The following is a 17,785-nucleotide window of genomic DNA, read 5'->3' on the forward strand; positions in this document are numbered from 1 at the left end:
ATCTTCCATGCTATTGTTCCAACTAGATACAGGATCTTCCATGTTATTGTTCCAACTAGATACTGGATCTTCCATGTTATTGTTCCAACTAGATACTGGATCTTCCATGTTATTGTTCCAACTAGATACAGGATCTTCCATGTTATTGTTCCAACTAGATACTGGATCTTCCATGTTATTGTTCCAACTAGATACAGGATCTTCCATGTTATTGTTCCAACTAGATACAGGATCTTCCATGTTATTGTTCCAACTAGATACTGGATCTTCCATGTTATTGTTCCAACTAGATACTGGATCTTCCATGTTATTGTTCCAGCTAGATACAGGATCTTCCATGTTATTGTTATTGTTCCAGCTAGATACAGGATGTTCCATGTTATTGTTCCAACTAGATACAGGATCTTCCATGTTATTGTTCCTACTATGTAGAGATGGTTCACTGTTCCATGTGTTTTACATTTACACTTGGAGAAATTTAGCTGTTATCTGGAGCGACTTACAGGTAATACATTAATCTTAAAATACAGTAGCTAGCTGGGACTACCAGGTATAGTAAGGACATCTTTCCTCAATGAAATAGCTATCAGCAAAGTCAAGACAGAGAACATCTTGGACTGAGTGGGAGCTGCATCCCCGTATGGGTTGGAGGCCCAGAGACCAGAGGTGGCACAACAAATGTGTGTAGATTCAGGAGGGAAAAAAAAACAATCAATTTTAGAATAAGACTGTAACGTAACAATCTGTGTGTGTGGATGTTAACATGTGTATATGTGTATTTATATCACAGGGAGGTGTGTGATATTGAGGGGTTCCTGGCAGCCACAGCAGAGAGAGAGGCAGAGGCTAAGCTGCAGCTGCAAACCTTCATAGAGGCTCTGCTGGAACGGGCCGACCGGGCAGAGAGAAAACTGCAGCTACTGGTGGCTACAGACAGACACGCCCACAATGATGACAGGCACGCCCACAACGATGACAGACACACCCACAATGATGACAGACACACCCACAATAATGACAGACACACCCACAATGATAATAGCCGTACATACAATAACGATAGTCACTCCCACAATGGGACCAATGGCTACAGGACCAATGGACACGCCCACAACGGGAGTGAAGACGACGTCATCACAGGGTCAAAGTTAATTGGCTACAGGGTGAGAAGGAACAATTTATCTGATCGTTGATTGGCTGAGAAGTCCACATAACCAGTTTCCCAGGTTTTGGGGTGATGGCTGGACATTTTGTAGTAATGTTCTATGTCTTTCTCTCGGTCTCGCTCACCCTCTCTCTCTTGCTCTCTCTCTCTCTCTCTCGCTCTCTCTTTCTCTCCCCATTATCTCTCTCTCTCTCTCTCCCGCTCTCTCTCTCTCTCTCTCTGTCTCTTTCTCTTTGTTTCTCTCTCTTTGTCTCTTTGTCTCTCTTTGTCTCTCTTTGTCTCTCTCTCTCACACACTGTCTTTCTCTCTCTGTCTCTGTTTCTGCCTCTCTTTCTCCCTCTCTCATTCTCTCTCTCATAGAGAAGCTACAGTGTATCTGGGTCGCGCAGACTAGGAGACCAGATCTATCACAACAACTATGGGTAGGTACACCTCATTATCCTAATTTATCTGTGTTGATCCTAGATCATAATTTAGCTGTGTTGATCCTAGATCATCATTTAGCTGTGTTGATCCTAGATCATAATTTAGCTGTGTAGATCCAAGATCATTATTTAGCTGTTTTGATCCTATATCATAATTTAGCTGTGTTGATCCTAGATCATAATTTAGCTGTGTTGATCCTAGATCATAATTTAGCTGTGTTGATCCTAGATCATAATTTAGCTGTTTTGATCCTAGATCATCATTTAGCTGTGTTGATCCTAGATCATCATTTAGCTGTGTTGATCCTAGATCATAATTTAGCTGTGTTGATCCTAGATCATCATTTAGCTGTGTTGATCCTAGATCATAATTTAGCTGTGTTGATCCTAGATTATAATTTAGCTGTGTTGATCATAGATCATAATTTAGCTGTGTAGATCCTAGATCATCATTTAGCTGTGTTGATCCTAGATCATCATTTAGCTGTGTTGATCCTAGATTATAATTTAGCTGTGTTGATTCTAGATCATAATTTAGCTGTGTTGATCCTAGATTATAATTTAGCTGTGTTGTTCCTAGATCATAATTTAGCTGTGTTGATCCTAGATCATAATTTAGCTGTGTTGATCCTAGATCATAATTTAGCTGTGTTGATCCTAGATCATAATTTAGCTGTGTAGATCCTAGATCATAATTTAGCTGTGTTGATCCTATATCATAATTTAGCTGTGTTGATCCTAGATTATAATTTAGCTGTGTTGATTCTAGATCATAATTTAGCTGTGTTGATTCTAGATCATAATTTAGCTGTGTTGATCCTAGATCATAATTTAGCTGTGTAGATCCTAGATCATCATTTAGCTGTGTTGAACCTAGATCATAATTTAGCTGTGTTGATCCTAGATCATAATTTAGCTGTGTTGATCCTAGATCATAATTTAGCTGTGTTGATCCTAGATCATAATTTAGCTGTGTTGATCCTAGATCATAATTTAGCTGTGTTGATCCTAGATCATAATTTAGCTGTGTTGATCCTAGATCATAATTTAGCTGTGTTGATTCTAGATCATAATTTAGCTGTGTTGATCCTAGATTATAATTTAGCTGTGTTGATCCTAGATCATAATTTAGCTGTGTAGATCCTAGATTATAATTTAGCTGTTTTGATCCTAGATTATAATTTAGCTGTGTTGATCCTAGATCATAATTTAGCTGTGTTGATCCTAGATTATAATTTAGCTGTGTTGATCCTAGATCATAATTTAGCTGTGTTGATCCTAGATCATAATTTAGCTGTGTAGATCCTAGATTATAATTTAGCTGTTTTGATCCTAGATTATAATTTAGCTGTGTTGATCCTAGATCATAATTTAGCTGTGTTGATCCTAGATTATAATTTAGCTGTGTTGATCCTAGATCATAATTTAGCTGTGTTGATCCTAGATCATAATTTAGCTGTGTTGATCCTAGATCATAATTTAGCTGTGTTGATCCTAGATCATAATTTAGCTGTGTTGATCCTAGATCATAATTTAGCTGTGTTTATCCTATTTTGCTGGATTGTTTATTCAGGATCAACAAATGAATGCTGATATAGTGGATATCAGTCTTTGTGGAATCAGGACATGTATCTGTCTCCCTTTCTCTCTCTAGAGCCCCCACTGGTCGTATGCGGACGCTGTCCCTGGGTTCTGGGGGGTGGGACAGTGACTCGGTAGGGGGGTGGGCCACACCTCTGGAAGCCCGTTACTACCACGTTCCCTGCTCTACTCGAGAGGGAGGAGAGAGGAGGGACATGGGGTATAGGCAAACCCCAGAGGGGAGGGGAGTGTGGGGGCGGACCAGGTGGAGGGCACCCCCGAGCACAGAGGAAGAGGAGGAAGAGGATGATGAAGAGGAGGACACATGGTCAGAGGCCTGGAGCACACCTGAGACTCAGAGACACGCCCACGTCAGTCTGGAACACTCACCTGGCTCAGGTAATAACCTTTAACCTAACCAGTCTGGAACATCCACCTGGCTCAGGTAATAACCTTATCAGGCTGGAACACTCACCTGGCTCACAGAATAACCTTTAACCTAACCAGTCTGGAACATCCCCCTGGCTCACAGAATAACCTTTAACCTAAACAGTCTGGAACATACACCTGGCTCAGGTAATAACCTTTAACCTAACAAGTCTGGAACATCCACCTGGCTCAGGTAATAACCTTTAACCTAACAAGTCTGGAACATCCACCTGGCTCAGGTAATAACCTTTAACCTAACAAGTCTGGAACATCCACCTGGCTCAGGTAATAACCTTTAACCTAACCAGTCTGGAACACCCACCTGGCTCAGGTAATAACCTTTAACCTAACCAGTCTGGAACATCCACCTGGCTCAGGTAATAACCTTTACCCTTACCAGTCTGGAACACCAACCTGGCTCAGGTAATAACCTTTAACCTTACCAGTCTGGAACACCCACCTGGCTCAGGTAATAACCTTTAACCTAACCCGTCTGGAACACCCACCTGGCTCAGGTAATAACCTTTAACCTAACCAGTCTAGAACATCCACCTGGCTCAGGTAATAACCTTTAACCTTACCAGGCTGGAACACTCACCTGGCTCACAGAATAACCTTTAACCTAACCAGTCTGGAACATCCACCTGGCTCAGGTAATAACCTTTAACCTAACCCGTCTGGAACATCCACCTGGCTCAGGGAAAAACCTTTAACCTTACCAGGCTGGTTCACTCACCTGGCTCAGGGAATAACCTTTAACCTTACCAGGCTGGAACACTCACCTGGCTCAGGGAATAACCTTTAACCTTACCAGGCTGGAACACTCACCTGGCTCAGGTAATAACCTTATCAGGATGGAACACTCACCTGGCTCACAGAATAACCTTTAACCTAACACGTCTGGAACATCCACCTGGCTCAGGTAATAACCTTTAACCTAACACGTCTGGAACATCCACCTGGCTCAGGTAATAACATTGTGTATACTGTAACTCTACCTCATCATTCTCCACATAACCATGTCTAGACAACTCCAGTCTCCACATAACTCTGTCTAGACAACTCCAGTCTCCACATAACTCTGTCTAGACAACCCCAGTCTCCACATAACTCCGTCTAGACAACTCCAGTCTCCACATAACTCTGTCTAGACAACTCCAGTCTCCACATAACTCTGTCTAGACAACTCCAGTCTCCACATAACTCTGTCTAGACAACTCCAGTCTCCTCATAACCATGTCTAGACAACTCCAGTCTCCACATAACCATGTCTAGACAACTCCAGTCTCCACATAACCATGTCTAGACAACTCCAGTCTCCACATAACCATGTCTAGACAACTCCAGTCTCCTCATAACTCTGTCTAGACAACTCCAGTCTCCTCATAACCATGTCTAGACAACTCCAGTCTCCACATAACCATGTCTAGACAACTCCAGTCTCCACATAACCATGTCTAGACAACTCCAGTCTCCACATAACCATGTCTAGACAACTCCAGTCTCCTCATATAACCATGTCTAGACAACTCCAGTCTCCACATAACCATGTCTAGACAACTCCAGTCTCCACATAACCATGTCTAGACAACTCCAGTCTCCACATAACCATGTCTAGACAACTCCAGTCTCCTCATAACCATGTCTAGACAACTCCAGTCTCCACATAACCATGTCTAGACAACTCCAGTCTCCTCATAACTCTGTCTAGACAACTCCAGTCTCCTCATAACCATGTCTAGACAACTCCAGTCTCCACATAACCATGTCTAGACAACTCCAGTCTCCACATAACCATGTCTAGACAACTCCAGTCTCCACATAACCATGTCTAGACAACTCCAGTCTCCTCATAACCATGTCTAGACAACTCCAGTCTCCACATAACCATGTCTAGACAACTCCAGTCTCCACATAACCATGTCTAGACAACTCCAGTCTCCTCATAACCCTGTCTAGACAACTCCAGTCTCCTCATAACCATGTCTAGACAACTCCAGTCTCCTCATAACCCTGTCTAGACAACTCCAGTCTCCTCATAACTCTGTCTAGACAACTCCAGTCTCTTCATAACTCTGTCTAGACAACTCCAGTCTCCTCATAACTCTGTCTAGACAACTCCAGTCTCCACATAACCATGTCTAGACAACTCCAGTCTCCACATAACTCTGTCTAGACAACTCCAGTCTCCACATAACCATGTCTAGACAACTCCAGTCTCCACATAACCATGTCTAGACAACTCCAGTCTCCTCATAACTCTGTCTAGACAACTCCAGTCTCCACATAACTCTGTCTAAACAACTCCAGCCTTGTCTATGTCTATGTGTGTACTGTAACTCTACCTGACGTTTCTCTCCAGGTGTGTCGTCCATACGATCCAGCCCGTGTCACCGTGGTTACATAGCATTGGGGGCGGGGACTCTGAGACTGAGGGCGGGGTTATTCTGTGTGTTTCCTTATCTGGATGTGCGGACGTTGCTGCTCGCCGCTGAGGTGTGCTCCGATTGGAGGTTCGTGGCACGACACCCAGCCGTCTGGACACGGGTGCGACTGGAGAATGCCAGAGTCTCCGCTAAGGTAACGCGCCTTCATCATCATCATCATCATCATTATTATTGATGTCATTGATATAATCGCAGTGAAGTTGCGGTCATGTTGTGGTCTATTTCAGTTCTGTTTTAATACGTGGTTGTGTTTCACTCCTGGTCTCACTGTGTGGTTGTGGTTAATGTATGGTAATGTTATGTTATTTTAAGGTTGTGGTTAATGTTATGTTATTTTATGGTTGTCGTTAATGTATAGTAATGTTATGTTATTTTATGGTTGTCGTTAATGTATGGTAATGTTATGTTATTTTATGGTTGTGGTTAATGTTATGTTATTTTATGGTTGTCGTTAATGTATGGTAATGTTATGTTATTTTATGGTTGTCGTTAATGTTATGTTATTTTATGGTTGTCGTTAATGTATGGTAATGTTATGTTATATTCTGGTTGTGGTTAATGTATGGTAATGGTAATGTTATGTTATTTTATGGTTGTCGTTAATGTTATGTTATTTTATGTTTGTCGTTAATGTATGGTAATGTTATGTTATATTCTGGTTGTGGTTAATGTATGGTAATGTTATGTTATATTCTGGTTGTGGTTAATGTATGGTAATGTTATGTTATATTCTGGTTGTGGTTAATGTATGGTAATGTTATGTTATATTCTGGTTGTGGTTAATGTATGGTAATGTTATGTTATTTTATGGTTGTGGTTAATGTATGGTAATGTTATGTTATTTTATGGTTGTGGTTAATGTATGGTAATGTTATGTTATTTTATGGTTGTCGTTAATGTTATGTTATTTTATGGTTGTGTTTTATGGTTGGATCAAAAGATCCATGGTTGTGTTTCAGTTCCTGGTGACATTGTCAGCGGTATACTCAGACACAATACCTGTTGTGGTTGTGTTGTGGTTGTGTTATGGTTGTGTTGTGGTTGTGTTATGGTTATGTTTCAGTTCTTAGTGACCATGTTTCAGTTGTGTACTCAGACACACAACCTGTTATGGTTGTGTTATGGTTGTGTTATGGTTTCTCCATGGTTGTGTTATGGTTGTTTTGTCGTTCTGTTATGGTTAATCCAGGGTTATGTTGTGGTTGTGGTTGTGTTGTGGTTGTGTTGTGTTGTGGTTGTGTTGTGGTTGCGTTGTGTTGTGGTTGTGTTATGGTTAAGCCACGGTTGTGTTGTGGTTGTGTTGTGTTGTGGTTGTGTTGTGTTGTGGTTGTTTTATGGTTAAGCCATGGTTGTGTTGTGGTTGTGTTATGGTTGTGTTATGGTTAATCCATGGTTGTGTTACGATTGTGTTGTGGTTGTGTTAGGGTTGTGGTTGTGTTGTGTTGTGGTTGTTTTATGGTTAATCCATGGTTGTGTTGTGGTTGTGTTGTGGTTGTGTTATGGTTAATCAATGGTTGTGTTGTGGTTGTGTTAGGGTTGAGCCATGGTTGTGTTGTGATTGTGATGTGGTTGTGTTAGGGTTAATCCAGGGTTGTGTTGTGGTTGTATTAGGGTTAATCCATGGTTGTGATGTGGTTATGTTAGGGTCAATCCATGGTTGTCTGGTGGTTATGTTAGGGTTGAGCCAGGGTTGTGTTGTGGTTGTGTTAGGGTTAATCCATGGCTGTGTTGTGGTTATGTTAGGGTTGAGCCAGGGTTGTGTTGTGGTTGTGTTAGGGTTAATCCATGGTTGTGTTGTGGTTATGTTAGGGTTGAGCCAGGGTTGTGTTGTGGTTGTGTTAGGGTTAATCCATGGTTGTGTTGTGGTTATGTTAGGGTTGAGCCAGGGTTGTGTTGTGGTTGTGTTAGGGTTAATCCATGGTTGTGTTGTGGTTGTGTTTCAGTTCCTAGTGACCATGTCCCAGTGGTGTACTCAGACTCATTCCCTGGTGCTCCAGAACCTCAGACCACGACTGCGGCATCGAGATGAACGCAGAGAGGACTACGACAAGACCACACGGTAACCCCCATTAATATTGAACAAGGACAGTAAACATACACTACTGGACCACACAGTAAACCTGCATTAGGAGGCCTCCACACAGTAAACCTGCATTAGGAGGCCTCCACACATTAAACCTGCATTAGGAGGCCTCCACACAGTAAACCTGCATTAGGAGGCCTCCACACAGTAAACCTGCATTAGGAGGCCTCCACACAGTAAACCTGCATTAGGAGGCCTCCACACAGTAAACCTGCATTAGGAGGCCTCCACACAGTAAACCTGCATTAGGAGGCCTCCACACATTAAACCTGCATTAGGAGGCCTCCACACAGTAAACCTGCATTAGGAGGCCTCCACACAGTAAACCTGCATTAGGAGGCCTCTACACAGTAAACCTGCATTAGGAGGCCTCCACACATTAAACCATTATTAGGAGGCCTCCACACAGTAAACCTGCATTAGGAGGCCTCCACACATTAAACCTGCATTAGGAGGCCTCCACACAGTAAACCTGCATTAGGAGGCCTCCACACAGTAAACCTGCATTAGGAGGCCTCCACACATTAAACCATTATTAGGAGGCCTCCACACAGTAAACCTGCATTAGGAGGCCTCCACACATTAAACCTGCATTAGGAGGCCTCTACACAGTAAACCTGCATTAGGAGGCCTCCACACAGTAAACCTGCATTAGGAGGCCTCCACACAGTAAACCTGCATTAGGAGGCCTCCACACAGTAAACCTGCATTAGGAGGCCTCCACACAGTAAACATACACTACTGGACCACACAGTAAACCTGCATTAGGAGGCCTCCACACAGTAAACCTGCATTAGGAGGCCTCCACACAGTAAACCTGCATTAGGAGGCCTCCACACAGTAAACCTGCATTAGGAGGCCTCCACATTAAACCTGCATTAGGAGGCCTCCACATTAAACCTGCATTAGGAGGCCTCCACACAGTAAACCTGCATTAGGAGGCCTCCACACAGTAAACCTGCATTAGGAGGCCTCCACACATTAAACCTGCATTAGGAGGCCTCCACACAGTAAACCTGCATTAGGAGGCCTCCACACAGTAAACCTGCATTAGGAGGCCTCCACACAGTAAACCTGCATTAGGAGGCCTCCACACATTAAACCATTATTAGGAGACCTCCACACAGTAAACCTGCATTAGGAGGCCTCCACACAGTAAACCTGCATTATGAGGCCTCCACACAGTAAACCTGCATTAGGAGGCCTCCACACAGTAAACCTGCATTAGGAGGCCTCCACACAGTAAACCTGCATTAGGAGGCCTCCACACAGTAAACCTGCATTAGGAGGCCTCCACACAGTAAACCTGCATTAGGAGGCCTCCACACAGTAAACCTGCATTAGGAGGCCTCCACACAGTAAACCTGCATTAGGAGGCCTCCACACAGTAAACCTGCATTAGGAGGCCTCCACACAGTAAACCTGCATTAGGAGGCCTTCACACAGTAAACCTGCATTAGGAGGCCTTCACACAGTAAACCTGCATTAGGAGGCCTCCACACAGTAAACCTGCATTAGGAGGCCTCCACACAGTAAACCTGCATTAGGAGGCCTCCACACAGTAAACCTGCATTAGGAGGCCTCCACACAGTAAACCTGCATTAGGAGGCCTCCACACAGTAAACCTGCATTAGGAGGCCTCCACACAGTAAACATACAGTACTGGACCACACAGTAAACCTGCATTAGGAGGCCTCTACACAGTAAACCTGCATTAGGAGGCCTCCACACAGTAAACCTGCATTAGGAGGCCTCCACACAGTAAAAATACACTACTTGACCACACAGTAAACCTGCATTAGGAGGCCTCCACACAGTAAACCTGCATTAGGAGGCCTCCACACAGTAAAAATACACTACTTGACCACACAGTAAACCTGCATTAGGAGGCCTCCACACAGTAAACCTGCATTAGGAGGCCTCCACACAGTAAACCTGCATTAGGAGGCCTCCACACAGTAAACCTGCATTAGGAGGCCTCTACACAGTAAACCTGCATTAGGAGGCCTCTACACAGTAAACCTGCATTAGGAGGCCTCCACACAGTAAACCTGCATTAGGAGGCCTCTACACAGTAAACCTGCATTAGGAGGCCTCCACACAGTAAACCTGCGTTAGGAGGCCTCCACACAGTAAACCTGCATTAGGAGGCCTCCACACAGTAAACCTGCATTAGGAGGCCTCCACACAGTAAACATACAGTACTGGACCACACAGTAAACCTGCATTAGGAGGCCTCTACACAGTAAACCTGCATTAGGAGGCCTCCACACAGTAAACCTGCATTAGGAGGCCTCCACACAGTAAAAATACACTACTTGACCACACAGTAAACCTGCATTAGGAGGCCTCCACACAGTAAACCTGCATTAGGAGGCCTCCACACAGTAAAAATACACTACTTGACCACACAGTAAACCTGCATTAGGAGGCCTCCACACAGTAAACCTGCATTAGGAGGCCTCTACACAGTAAACCTGCATTATTAGGCCTCCACACAGTAAACCTGCATTAGGAGGCCTCCACACAGTAAACCTGCATTAGGAGGCCTCCACACAGTAAACCTGCATTAGGAGGCCTCCACACGGTAAACCTGCATTAGGAGGCCTCCACCCAGTAAACCTGCATTAGGAGGCCTCTACACAGTAAACCTGCATTAGGAGGCCTCCACACAGTAAACCTGCATTAGGAGGCCTCCACACAGTAAACCTGCATTAGGAGGCCTCCACACAGTAAACCTGCATTAGGAGGCCTCCACACAGTAAACCTGCATTAGGAGGCCTCCACACAGTAAACCTGCATTAGGAGGCCTCCACACAGTAAACCTGCATTAGGAGGCCTCCACACAGTAAACCTGCATTAGGAGGCCTCCACACAGTAAACCTGCATTAGGAGGCCTCCACACAGTAAACCTGCGTTAGGAGGCCTCCACACAGTAAACCTGCATTAGGAGGCCTCCACACAGTAAACCTGCATTAGGAGGCCTCCACACAGTAAACCTGCATTAGGAGGCCTCCACACAGTAAACCTGCATTAGGAGGCCTCCACACAGTAAACCTGCATTAGGAGGCCTCCACACAGTAAACCTGCATTAGGAGGCCTCCACACAGTAAACCTGCATTAGGAGGCCTCCACACAGTAAACCTGCATTAGGAGGCCTCCACACAGTAAACCTGCATTAGGAGGCCTCCACACAGTAAACCTGCATTAGGAGGCCTCCACACAGTAAACCTGCATTAGGAGGCCTCTACACAGTAAACCTGCATTAGGAGGCCTCCACACAGTAAACCTGCATTAGGAGGCCTCCACACAGTAAACCTGCATTAGGAGGCCTCCACACAGTAAGGAGGAGGAGCCTGTGTGACTCTCTCCAGGGGCTGTCTGGAGGGAGGTGTGGAGGCGTTGCTGAGGTCAGCGGGAGGCAGTCTAATGGTTCTCAGAGTGTCTCACTGTCCTCACATCCTGACTGACCGCTCCCTGTGGCTGGCCAGCTGCTACTGTAGGAACCTACAACACCTCACATACAGGTAACCTACAACACCTCACATACAGGTAACCTACAACACCTCACATACAGGTAACCTACAACACCTCACATACAGGTAACCTACAACACCTCACATACAGGTAAACTACAACACCTCACATACAGGTAAACTACAACACCTCACATACAGGTAACCTACAACACCTCACATACAGGTAACCTACAACTCCTCACATACAGGTAACCTACAACACCTCACATACAGGTAACCTACAACACCTCACATACAGGTAAACTACAACACCTCACATACAGGTAAACTACAACACCTCACATACAGGTAACCTACAACACCTCACATACAGGTAACCTACAACACCTCACATACAGGTAACCTACAACTCCTCACATACAGGTAACCTACAACACCTCACATACAGGTAACCTACAACACCTCACATACAGGTAAACTACAACACCTCACATACAGGTAACCTACAACACCTCACATACAGGTAACCTACAACACCTCACATACAGGTAAACTACAACACCTCACATACAGGTAACCTACAACACCTCACATACAGGTAACCTACAACACCTCACATACAGGTAACCTACAACACCTCACATACAGGTAACCTACAACACCTCACATACAGGTAAACTACAACACCTCACATACAGGTAAACTACAACACCTCACATACAGGTAACCTACAACACCTCACATACAGGTAACCTTCAACACCGCACATACAGGTAAACTACAACACCTCACATACAGGTAAACTACAACACCTCACATACAGGTAAACTACAACACCTCACATACAGGTCAACTACAACACCTCACATACAGGTAAACTACAACACCTCATATACAGGTAAACTACAACACCTCACATACAGGTAAACTACAACACCTCACATACAGGTAAACTACAACACCTCACATACAGGTAAACTACAACACCTCACATACAGGTAACCTACAACACCTCACATACAGGTAATCTACAACACCTCACATACAGGTAAACTACAACACCTCACATACAGGTAAACTACAACACCTCACATACAGGTAAACTACAACACCTCACATACAGGTAACCTACAACACCTCACATACAGGTAACCTACAACACCTCACATACAGGTAAACTACAACACCTCACATACAGGTAAACTACAACACCTCACATACAGGTAACCTACAACACCTCACATACAGGTAACCTACAACACCTCACATACAGGTAAACTACAACACCTCACATACAGGTAACCTACAACACCTCACAGACAGGTAGGGTCGTGTCGGTGTGTTTGTGTTTCGCAGATAGAACTACCCTCATCATGAGAGTGTGAGATAAGACTCACCTCGGTTACATTTGCGTGTGTGTCTCTGTGTGTATGTCTTTCTCTGTGTGTGTGTGTGTGTGTGTGTGCGTGTGTCTCTGTGTGTGTGTGTGTGTCTCTGTGTGTGTGTGTATGTCTCTGTGTGTGTGTGTGTCTCTGTGTGTGTGTCAGGAGTTCGTCAGACCCCATGGGTCATGAGGTGGTGTGGGCTCTAGGAGCAGGCTGCAGAAACATGACATCCCTGCAGGTGGCGCCACTACACCCCTGGTGAGTAGTAATGCCATGGTAGTCGTGAATTACATTACATTTTTTGGGGGGGGTGTAACGGCGTTCTTCGTTTGTTGAATGAGAGTCGAACCGAAATGCAGCGTGGTGGTTACTCATGTCTTTAATGAAGAAAAATGGAACGATACATGAAATAACTGATAAATACAAAAAAACAACAAACGGAACGTGAAACCTATTACAGCCTATCTGGTGAACACTACACAGAGACAGGAACAATCACCCACCAAATACACAGTGAAACCCAGGCTACCTAAATACGGTTCCCAATCAGAGACAACAAGAATCACCTGACTCTGATTGAGAACCGCCTCAGGCAGCCAAACCTAAACTAAACACACCCCTAATCAACCACAATCCCAATGCCTACAAAAACCCCAATACGACAACACAATAACATAAACCCATGTCACACCCTGGCCTGACCAACTAATTATCTAAAACACAAAATACTAAGACCAAGGCGTGACATGGGGGGGGGTAATTTAGGAGATGCTATTATCCAGAACGACTCAATTTATACCCTAATATTTCTAATTTTAAGAAATTAGAGTTAAGAAAAATATATACTAAATAAACTGAAGTGAACACAATAAAATAAACAATAACGAGGCTATATACCGGTAACAAGTCAATGTGCGGGGGTACATGTTAGTCGAGGTCATTGAGGTAAAATGTGCATGTAGGTAGAGTTAAAGTGACATAGATAATATCAGATTATATCAGCGTTTCAACAATGCGGGGGTTAATGCAGATCGTCTGGGTAACCATTTGGTTAATTGCTCAACAGTCTTATGGCTTGGGGGTAGAAGCCTTTTGGACCTTGATTAGATGGCCAGGAGCCTTATGGCTTGTGGGTAGAAGCTGTTTAGAAGCCTCTTGGACCTAGACTTGGCACTCCGGTACCGCTTGCCTTATAATACACTGACCCCTACAGTAATACACTAGCTACTGCTCTCTAGATAATAATGAAGCCTTATAATACGCTGACCCCTACAGGCATACACCTGCTACTGCACCCTAGTTAATACTGAAGCCTTATAACACACTGACCCCTACAGGCATACACCTGCTACTGCACCCTAGTTAATACTGAAGCCTTATAACACACTGACCCCTACAGGCATACACCTGCTACTGCACCCTAGTTAATACTGAAGCCTTATAACACACTGAACCCTACAGGCATACACCTGCTACTGCACCCTAGTTAATACTGAAGCCTTATAACACACTGACCCCTACAGGCATACACCTGCTACTGCACCCCAACTCAGTTAATATAAAGGGCAGTGTGGAGTGCCATAGAGATTGTGTCATCTACGGATCTGTTGAGGCGGTATGCAGTGGGTTTCTGGAATAATGGTGTTGATGTGAGACTTTCAAAGGGTTTCGTGGCCTCCAGCACATACATACTGTTGGGGGGAGGGACTCTGAACTTACAATGGCCCCAAGTCAGTCTATATTTTATTTTTTTCTTGTGTTTTTAGTTGTTTTTGCCTCATGACTCCTGCTTTGTTGACTATAAACTTTCTTTACCCAACCGTGGGACAGACTATATTTGTTCCCACACTGAGGACTCTGACTCTATTGGTTACACAGACTGTTTGTTCCCACACTGAGGACTCTGACTCTATTGGTTACACAGACTGTTTGTTCCCACACTGAGGACTCTGACTCTATTGGTTATACAGAGTGTTTTGTTCCCACACCGAGGACTCTGACTCTATTGGTTATACAGAGTGTTTTGTTCCCACACTGAGGACTCTGACTCTATTGGTTACACAGACTATATTTGTTCCCACACTGAGGACTCTGACTCTATTGGTTACACAGACTGTTTGTTCCCACACTGAGGACTCTGACTCTATTGGTTACACAGACTATATTTGTTCCCACACTGAGGACTCTGACTCTCTATTGGTTATACAGACTGTTTGTTCCCACACTGAGGACTCTGACTCTCTATTGGTTATACAGACTGTTTGTTCCCACACTGAGGACTCTGACTCTATTGGTTATACAGACTGTTTGTTCCCACACTGAGGACTCTGACTCTCTATTGGTTACACAGACTGTTTGTTCCCACACTGAGGACTCTGACTCTATTGGTTACACAGACTTTTGTCCTCCCATCCTATTCTAACCACCTCTCGCCGGCTTAATATTCAAGTTACCTGATGAAATTGCTGTACAATATGATCTTGTTGCCATCTGATGCACATTCAGATGTCATAAATCAGCACTGCAGAGCTCTCCCTGTCCTCTGCCATGCCTTGATTGAATTACTGTTGATGATGTCTGTCTGAAATATGCATGTACACCCTGGCCCATCTACTGTTGCTTGCCCCAATTCTGACTGCTGCTTCACTGATTTCTGCTCTCGTAAAAGCCTGGGTTTTCTGTATGTTAACACTAGAAGCTTATTACCTAAAATGTGAAAGTGTGGGTTCACAGCTCCGATCCAGATGTGTTGGTCATTAATGAGACGTGGTTCAGAAAGAGTGTTTTGAACACTGATGTTAACCTGTCTGGTTATAACCTTTTTCAGCAAGACAGATCTTCTAAAGGTGGGGGAGTGCCAATCTTTACCAAGGATCACCTTCAGTGCTCGGTTGTCTCCACTAAGTCTGTCCCCAAACAATTAGATTTGCTGGTTTTAAGCATTAAACTTTCAAATAGCTTTTTGTTGACTGTCTCTGTGTGTTATCGTCCTCCATGAGCACCGGCCTGTACCCTACCTGCCCTAAGCTCTCTCTTGGCCCCCTACACTAAGTCTGAATTTGTCCTGCTAGGTGACCTAAACTGGGACATGCTTAAACCACCTGACCAAATCCTAAAGCAATGGGACTCCCTAAATCTTTCTCAGATTAGTACCAATCCCACAAGGTATGACTCCAAACACCCAGAAAAGGCTTCTCTCCTCGATGTTATCCTCACAAATAATCCTGATAGGTATCAGTCTGGTGTTTTCTGTAATGACCTTACTGATCACTGTTTGACAGCCTGTGTTCGTAATGGCTGCTCAGTGAAAAGACCTGTCCTCATGTGTCATAGACGCTAAAACACTTTAATGAGCCTTCCTTCATGACCTGGCCTCTGTAAAATAGTATAGAATCATCTTGATCCCCTCTGTCGAAGACACTTGGACCTTCTTTTTTGCTATTTTCAGTGGTATTGTTAACAAACACACCCCCATAAAGAAAATGAGAATTAAAAACAGGTTAGACCGTGATCTTGCAGAGTTACTCCACCTCAAGAATTGCATTTGGTGAAATGCTCGGCACACACGCACACTCAGGCTGACTGGCTCTCGTTCAAGCAAATGAAAAATAAGTGCACTCAGGCTATCCGGAAGTCCAAAGTTAGTTGTAACGGTTCTCGTCTGTCGAAGGAGAAGCGGACCAAAATGCAGCGTGGTATTTTTGAGACATGTTTAATGATGAAGAAAACAAACAATACAAAAACAACAAACGGAACGTGAAAAACTATACAGCCTATCTGGTGTCAATAAACACAGAGACAGGAACAATCACCCACGAAATACTCAAAGAATATGGCTGCCTAAATATGGTTCCCAATCAGAGACAACGATAAACACCTGCCTCTGATTGAGAACCACTCCAGACAGCCATAGACTATGTAAGACACCCCCACTAAACCACACACCCAATACCTAACAAAACCCCAAGACAAAACACACCACAATAAACCCATGTCACACCCTGGCCTGACAAATAAATAAAGACAAACACAATATATTTCGACCAGGGCGTGACAGTTACTTTAAGTAGCAGTTCTCTCTCTGTGGGTTGAACCTCAAGAAGTTCTGGTAAACAGTTAAAGACCTGGAGAATAAACTCTCCTCCTCACATCTGTCCATGTCCCTTAATGTTGATGATGTGGTTGTTACTGACAAGGAGCACATGGCTGAGCTCTTTAATCACCACTTCATGAAGTAAGGGAATACCCCCCTGAAATGGACAAAAATGAATGGGAAAACATTGGCATTGGACAAACCATATACACTGTGTCCAATACCACCCAATTCGGCGTTGATTCATGCAAAGTGTATTGCAAATGCCATATGGCAAATGCCAGTTGTAACACTTCAAAAATCCAACAGGTGGCGTGTGCGCTCCACCTTGGTTTTTCATATTGGAAATGCAACCCAAGTCAACATCCAAAAGCCAAATTTTGAAAAAATGATTTTTTTGTCAAAAACTTATCACCCATTAAAAAAGTGCTTTCTGGACCGTTTTTCGAAATTCTTTCGATTTTTTGGTCAATTACACATGTATAAGAACTGTATCAACATACTTTAGTCATATTTTATTATCATAATTTTTTTTTTTTACTTGTGCATAAGGCATATGTTTTCAATTCAATTCAATTCAAGGGGCTTTATTGGCATGGGTAACATGTGTTAACATTGCCAAAGCAAGTAAGGTAGATAATATATAAAGTGAAATAAACAATAAAAATTAACAGTAGATATCACACATACAGAAGTTT

General features: G+C 43.7%; 1 protein-coding gene across 1 annotated transcript in view; it reads left to right on the top strand.

The window, feature by feature from the left end:
* The window catches only part of LOC135516519 (F-box only protein 41-like), a 61,477-nt gene that overhangs the window by 24,980 nt on the left and 18,712 nt on the right, over positions 1 to 17,785 (top strand). Inside the window, exons 3-9 of the mRNA XM_064940866.1 lie at positions 791 to 1,163; positions 1,526 to 1,587; positions 3,245 to 3,570; positions 5,963 to 6,180; positions 7,991 to 8,106; positions 11,505 to 11,657; positions 13,157 to 13,252. Coding sequence (XP_064796938.1) covers positions 791 to 1,163; positions 1,526 to 1,587; positions 3,245 to 3,570; positions 5,963 to 6,180; positions 7,991 to 8,106; positions 11,505 to 11,657; positions 13,157 to 13,252 — 1,344 coding nt within the window. The remainder of the gene's footprint in view (positions 1 to 790; positions 1,164 to 1,525; positions 1,588 to 3,244; positions 3,571 to 5,962; positions 6,181 to 7,990; positions 8,107 to 11,504; positions 11,658 to 13,156; positions 13,253 to 17,785) is intronic.

The sequence above is a fragment of the Oncorhynchus masou genome, chromosome 27, assembly GCF_036934945.1.
Source record: "Oncorhynchus masou masou isolate Uvic2021 chromosome 27, UVic_Omas_1.1, whole genome shotgun sequence".
Lineage (NCBI taxonomy): Eukaryota > Metazoa > Chordata > Actinopteri > Salmoniformes > Salmonidae > Oncorhynchus > Oncorhynchus masou.